At 35.2% G+C, this 7,901-nt stretch overlaps 1 protein-coding gene across 1 annotated transcript; it reads right to left on the bottom strand.

Annotated features, from left to right (window-relative positions):
* Positions 1-6,017, bottom strand: LOC144971242 (uncharacterized). Its single transcript, XM_078911799.1, has 6 exons — positions 5,906-6,017; positions 4,766-4,953; positions 3,065-3,207; positions 2,367-2,594; positions 1,659-1,894; positions 1-369 (listed from the first exon to the last, which is right to left on the bottom strand). The coding sequence occupies exons 2-5, from the start codon at positions 4,947-4,949 to the stop codon at positions 1,667-1,669; spliced, it is 783 nt and encodes a 260-aa protein (XP_078767925.1). The 5' UTR covers positions 4,950-4,953; positions 5,906-6,017; the 3' UTR covers positions 1-369; positions 1,659-1,666.
* Between the last annotated feature and the right edge of the window lie 1,884 nt (positions 6,018-7,901).

Genomic DNA, 7,901 nt, shown 5'->3' with positions numbered 1-7,901 from the left:
TTTGAACATGAAGCCACATTTAATCATAAATCTCTCAATAAACAAAAATAAATATACATAGGTAAAGGTGGGTCAAGGCATCGGTGACAACTAGCCGCCCTCTAGCCGGAAGTCACAGGAATGGAAAAACAATGAACCTTGACCCTCAACTGACGCCACAGATGTTCCATCGTCCAAGCATTGATGTTTTGTTTTTACCGGACGTGACGACAGCCGTTCAGCCATAGACGCATCAGCTGCTAGATGGTTCTTGCTGACACTAGAAGTTCTTCGGTCTGTAGTTCTTGAAAACGTTGATGGTGGTACGTTGCTTGGATAAGTTGCGTTTTAGAGACAGCACACCTTGGTATTAGGCGGCTATTTTCCTAACTGGAAAAAATAGAGAATAATTTATTGACAATTAATTATAAGTAATATAATTTATCAACATTTATTATATGATTTATAGTCCACATTGCTGCTGGAGGAAAACTTCGAAAATGAACAGATGAATGAATATAAACGTTTAAATAATCACCATGGCTTCGCCACGTTCACGTTGTTTCTCAACGTAATCAAATTTCCGTTTTATGCAGTATATGTACCCTCTTATGCTTCATTCCTGTGCAGGAATCTTACAGAACCCGTCACTGCCTAAAGTCAGGTAATCATTCACACCTGAGTTGAGCGAACAGTGGCTGGAGTTTTGCAACCCTTGCCATCCATCTGGTTCCTGATCATGATCAACATCGCTTGACTTTGTGGAGGCGTCGTGCCATTGGGCCACTGGAACCATATCCTCATGTAAGGATTTATTGGAGCCTAAGTTGAATTTCATCACTGCACTTTACAAACTCTAGGCAGTGGCATTTCCATTTTTGGGCATATGTATGAATCTGAGACGTAATTAGCCCATTAATTTTCTGATGGTATATTGGAAATGGAGAAAATAGTCATTTATAATTCGAAATAATCAAGAAGTCAGCTTACGTTTGATCCCCAGTCAAGAAATACATTTGAGGGTGGGTGTAGGGTGGGGTGGGGGAGGATTTTTTTTCTTGTCTTTTTCCTTTCTTCTTAGTTATTCACATATTTGTAAAAACTATTTTAGACTGAGTTTGGGTTGTTTTTTTTATTATGTTTTGTTTGTTTGTTTTGTAGGGTGTGTGGGTGGGGGGGGGTTCAATTCTAAAAGTTTTTTTGAACCATTTTAAAAGCAAATTACTTCTTCATCTGATCAAGATATCAGCGCAACATATGCTGTTTTAGTGGTTGTATTTGAATCTTACGCTTCAAACATGTGGCTATGTTATTTAAACCATAGGTTATCTCAAATGGGAATTTTGGTAATTTCATTTTTAAAAATTTGATTATTACGCCAATGCATTCTTTTCTCCTTAAGCATTACATTAGCAAAATATTAACAAATATTCCTACTTATCTACAATGTGTAAAAGATAAATCACTGCCTTTCACAACGAAACATCTTTTTCACTTTGGCTAAAAGTTGTTTCAATTAAGATGAAGTAAGAACGACAATTTCACCAAGGTCTCCAGTTGAAGCCTTACTTTTTAATTTATCGATATTAAAAAAAAAAAATTATGACTCGCTCAACTTCTTAATTAATGAAATTTGTTGTGTCAGTGTATACCAGCTAGGATATTAACCCATTTCTTACTTTGATGTTTACATGAGACGGTCCAAGAATTTGTAGTCCTGTTCCCAGACTTTGACCTGCTCGACGTAGGCACGTCCAGCGAGGCACATGGAGTTGGCGAGACCGCCGAAGAAAGCCTTGACCTGTTCGGCCTGTGGACGGTTAGCCAGGGCCTGGGCGACGGCAACAGCGTTGTTGGTATCAATACCATCGAGGTCATCAAGATCCCAGTCGTCACCACCTTCGTATTTCATATCCTGGATGTTCAAGGAGGGAATGATTGTAAAATTGTATTGTTCACAGAAGGAAAAGAATAGTAGGGTATAAAGAGATTGGAAAGGAGGGGGACGAAGATAGAGAGGAGGAGGAAGATGGAGAAAAGGAGGAGAAAGATGAGAGGGGAAGATGATGATAAAATGAGAATGATAATGATGATTATGATGGTGCGGATGACGACGATGATGATGATGATGATGATGAGGAGGAGGAGGAGGAGGAGAAGGAGAAGGAGGAGGAGGAGGAGGAGGAAGAAGAATGAGAAATTTTAAGAAGGTGAAGAGATTGGGTATGATTATAAATACATACTACCGCACGCGGAATATATATATATACATATATATATATATATATATATATATATATATAGAGAGAGAGAGAGAAGAGAGAGAGAAAGAGAGAGAGAGAGAGAGAGAGAGAGAGAGAGAGAGAGAGAGAGAGAGAGAGACTCACTCCGTGCATGAAATATCTGTGGAGCTCCTCAGTGAAATCAGAGCATTTGCAGAATTTGAGGAATTCCATTGTAACGGCAAACATGTAATGGTGCTTCATCTCGGCGAATTTGTCCATGAGGTTGTCGAACTCGTGTTGCTGGGACAATCTCATTTGCCACATCTTCCATTGAGCCATCATTGACTCACGGCGTTCTTCAATCTCCTTGTGGACACGAGCCTTCTCCATCTGTGAAGAAAATGAAATTGAAGTCATTTCTTGATATGAAATCGAGGAGAAAGTTTTGTTTCCGACATCTGCATTGTCAGATAGTTTTATTGGATTTTTTTTAAAGGAGTAATTGAGTTGCAAGGTTCTCAATAATTATTTGGTTAAAACTGCAATCTCAATAAAGAGAGACCAGACTCGACTTAACTTTAATATAACAATTTGAATTCGGTAATGAAAAGTCACGTTTATCACATTCAGTATCATTAATCTTTTTGTTTTTTAAACGTTAATGAAACCAGGCTGTTCATAATGCTTCTTTTTAAATTTGTTTATTTCTTGTTTATATATATATATATATGTGTGTGTGTGTGTGTGTGTGTGTGTGTGTTGTTGTTGTTGAATGGCACGAAACTTTGGCTGGTCCTTTACGCAATCGCCTGTTTTGCCGTATGGTTAATTTTCAATTGCAAGGTGTTGATTATACTCACATCCATCTGTCTCTTTTCCTCAGCCTTCTGGAATTCCATGAGCATTTCTTGTTGCTGCTTTTGTTCCTGCATGGCCATTTTCCTCTCCTCGCACCATTTCATGTAAGCTTCGTAGTCCTCACTGTTTTGTGCGTTCCACCATTCTGTAAATTAAATTGGAAAAAAAAAAATTATAAAGTCTATGCTTTAAATGGATACTATTGATGATGACTCTTTCATTCATAATTCTTTCATCGTACTGTAGACTGAAATATAACGCCGGGTACCACTGTTTAAACTCTCTCTCTTCTCTCTCTCTCTCTCTCTCTCTCTCTCTCTCTCTCTCTCTCTCTCTCTTCTTTCTCTCTCTCTCTCTCTTCTCTCTCTCTCTCTCTATCTCTCTCTCTCTCTCTCTCTGTGTGTGTGTGTGTGTGTGTGTGTGCATATTGTATTTATATATTATTATATTATATTATATATATTATATTATATTATATTATATATATTATATTATATTATATATATATTATATTATATTATATTATTATATATATATTATATTATATTATATTATATTATAATATTTTATTACATCGTAATTTTTATATTATATAATGTTACATTGTATTATATCATATTTTTTATTTCATATTTTCATTAGGAGGGGGCAACGTGGCTCAGAGGTATGGCCTTTGCTTCGTACCCGATAGGTACCGGGTTCGATCGCCGCCGCTGCGCTGTGTGGCCTTGAGATAATCACCCCGCCCTAGCTTCATTTGCGACGCTGCATTGTGGGTAACGCCTGGGTGTCACAAGTGTTGCTGTTGACTGGTACCCTTTGTAAAGCACCCTGAGCACATTAAACGGTTATTGTCCGATATGGAAGTTCTCTTTTTACTTTATTTTATTTATTTTGTCCTGAGGTCTATGAATTTTTACAATGTCCATTTAGCAGATGTGAGATGCACTTTTTCGTATAGACGGCTATGTGGTCCAGTGGTATGACACTCGCTTTCGGATCGGAAGGTCCTGTGTTCGAGCCTCGCTCGGCGAATAGTTGAGTCCTTGGAAAAGACTCTTTACTCAAATTCTCTCACCGAACTCAAGAGTCGTTAACAGCGTTGTCTCTGTCGGGAAAAAATAAATGTAATATTGCCTAACATGCGCCATGTCTCGTTCTTTATGTTACGTGTTGCTGTTGGTCAGGGACCCTTTGTAAAGCGCTTTGAGCACGTCTAGTGGATATTGCGATATATAAATGCTCAAGCTGTTTTTTTAAATTATTAAATGTGGCCGAAATTTGATTTGAATTAGTCTGCCCCATTCAAAAGAAATTACGGTTTCCCAAACTGCTTAGGTCATAAATTGTTTAATTCCATCCGTTCCCACCTAAAATTCAATTTGTGAAATCTAGTTCAGTCCGACATAATACCGTATTGAGGTTATAGGTCACACTTCACTTAACTCACTCAACCCTAACACCGACTATATCCGTAGTTTTCCTGACTACTTTTATCCCATGCCTGATTTATTACATTTTTATGAGACAAATTATAGGGGCAGTATCGAAGCTAATGTTTTGTAGTTTTTGCATGTTAATGGTAGTTGAATAAAACTATGTACATGCTCATTTTAATTCATTTTTTTTTTCAATGTTGAAAAGTAGCAAAAATCTCTAGGATTGAGTGAGTTAAGCGTGGAAAGAAAAACAGATTTACTCACGTCCTTGGTTCTGTTCCATGCCTCCACCATTGTTACCTCCACCATTGTTACCTCCCCACCCCTTGTTCTGAGCCATCATATTCATCATGTTCATCATCATCTGCTGCTGCATCATCATGTCATTATCGTGACCGGCAGCAGCGACGAGTGGGATCACCACTAGGAACACCGCGAACAAGACCATGGTGCTGTGGAAGAGGGAAAGGCAATAATAATAATAATAATAATAATAATAATAATAATAATAATAATAATAATAATAATAATAATAATAATGAGATAATAATAATAATAATAATAATAATAATAATAATAATAATAATAATAATAATAATAATAATAATAATAATAATAATAATAATAATAATAATAATAATAATAATAATAATAATAATAATAATAATAATAATAATAATGATAATAATTCAGAGCAAGCATGAAGTTGTTTAAAAAATCATGTTTATATTGATTTAATTTTTAAATTTTCATTTTATTATTCTTTTTTAATACACTCAGAACTCATATCTACATTGTAAAATTGAAATAGCAATGTGTTTGTCATTTGTTCTTTTTATCTTTTTTTTTTTTCTTCGATTATCGATACGCTTCTCAATGCAAAATCTATAAAAAGACAGACCACCAAAGCTTTTATTTTAAATAATAAAGAGCCCCCACCCCCTTCCCATTATTTTTTTTAATAAAGAGAACAACAACAATACGTCCCGTGATCATTTATGTTCTAGATGGTATTGCAATGCTTTTTATAAGAAATCCAGATTTGTAGAACTACGAATTTTAACTCAAACTACAAACCTTGATAAGGATTTTAATTTAATGAAACGTGTTGACAATGACATTTTTGTGGACTTGGATTCGTAATTAACAATCCTGCTATTGGAAGAATGGTAAATTATTATAAGCTAGATATTATAGTCCTGTATACTAATTTTTCCACATGAAAACTAGAAATTTTAAATGTTTCAAGTAGACTAATCTTTTAATTTCCTTTTGTAAGACAAACTGTATTTTTAAAAAATCATATTTCTTAAATATAAGCAGCGATAAACATTTAAAATGAAATTGGAGAGAGAAAACAAAGAATAATAATTTATTTTTTAATTTGAAAAATCAATGACCCACCTGTTTTGTCTCTAACAAGGGCTATGTCTATGGTAACCCGTCTGATTGCTCCCTATCGTTTTTATACCCCCGGGTACCAGGGTGGACGCGCCCAGATATCATGTGATCAATCAAAAGGGCTGTCTGACCAGTTCCAGTGGTCAGTGAATTGAACGATGTCTTGGAATGACCACGAACTCATCAAACCGGTATGGGGTTCCGCGCCACTGATTATCCTTCGTTGTGTGGACTGACTTTGTTGCCTTGGAACAAATCGGTTCTTAACTACGCAAATGAGGTGAAAATAATATCATGTATTTTATTTTAAAACGTTTAAAACTCTTACAATTTTTCGACCACAAGACAGTTGACTGTTAATGCACGTTTTTGTATTATTAAAGAGGAGTGATACAATACATACCTAAGGGATAATACCGATGTGTACATATATGCAGGTCTGACATCCGAACGAAATTATGGGCCGAGTTTAACATTGTTGTAAAGGACAATATTTTGCGTCATTTTATGAAATTTCCATTACAACAATGATTGGAGGTGCACATGTAGGATAATACATATCGAGGGACAGAGGAGACTTTACAAGTAATCCCACCAATATTTACCAATTTATTTTTTTTTAAAGCCAAAAGCCAATGGTATTTATACTCGTTGGCCAACGTGAATACTAAGCTATAAGAAGATGTGACTGTAAAATGTAAATACAAAAAAAAAAAAAAAATGAATAAAAACGTTTAAAAAAAAAAAGAAAGAACAAAATACATACCAAACACTGAACGTTTCGGACTCAAAAACAGTAAAAAAAATGTTAATACAACACTTCAAATTCAGACTGAAATGTGCCTGTATTTAAAGCGATGTTTTACTGAAAATTACGAAAGATCCAGGTTTGAGAGTTTTTATTGGCGAGTTGAGGGTCATTTTAAACGATCGTTATTAGAATGCCGAGTTTTAATATCTGGGCATTACATTTTTTATTTATTTATTTATTTATTTATTTATTTATTTATTTATTTATTTATTTATTTATTTATTTATTTATTTATTTATGAGTACGGCAGAATTGTGATCTCCCGATTATAAACGTCCGGATTACTCAGATGCTCAAAATCGAATTTACAGTGAGGATTGAGGAGACAAAAATCAAAACATGCTAAGTCTCTTTTTCCATCATTCAGATAAAATTGCTATTCTTTGTCATATATTATGAACTTAGTTAAAGAGTAAAATACTTAGGCCCTTTCTCTCATAAAACAATATCGTGAGTGTTTTGGTAATTGTTAAGCTTTTACCTGGTGATTCCAATGTATCAACTCATTTTCTAACTGAGTGCCACACAGCAGGTTATGAACGTCACTCCACCAATAAGAGATACTAACAAAAAAGTGAAGATGAAAAGCCTTCGGATAAACACAGTATTGTTTCCAACCTTAAGCATTTTTATTTTCACCCTTCTGTTAGTATTTTTACGATCCCAGGCTTCAGGCAGTTCCCATCGCTCTCTACTTTCTCCTCAATGGGGAACAAAAGTGCGATGTCAAAATACTGGTTCCAATCTCATTGGAAGTATAAAACCAGTTTTCCAGGGGAATAGAGACATACATTGTACAACGGATTTTCTAGCTACAGGGTGATGCATCTTATTTTCTCGTCTCAATAGGTAAATGCTGATCATCAATAAATGTCATCCACCCTCACTCTTTTACGCCACGTAATATTAAGAATCTGCCTATAGATAGTATGCAGATGACGTCACTCAGGCCTTTGTTATTGTTTTTGCCATCCGCGTTTGTGAGTTGTTCTCACTAAACTGTATTAACCAGACTATAAAAGTTCATGTTTACACAGAGTTTGTGTGTTGGTCCATTATACTTCCGGATGGCAATGTTGTGAACTCCTTGGCCAAGCGCATTCTATCTATAAATTCTGCTACCAAAATAGTTATACCAATTTATGATTCAATATGTAACCTATCCGTTCTTCACTACTCACTCCAGAG

Source organism: Berghia stephanieae, chromosome 4, assembly GCF_034508935.2.
Source record: "Berghia stephanieae isolate SIO BIC M18660-M18661 chromosome 4, UCSD_Bste_1.3, whole genome shotgun sequence".
In the NCBI taxonomy this organism is placed as follows: domain Eukaryota; kingdom Metazoa; phylum Mollusca; class Gastropoda; order Nudibranchia; family Aeolidiidae; genus Berghia; species Berghia stephanieae.
The sequence above is the reverse complement of the archived record's forward strand: the minus strand, read 5'-3'. Positions and strand labels throughout refer to the sequence as shown.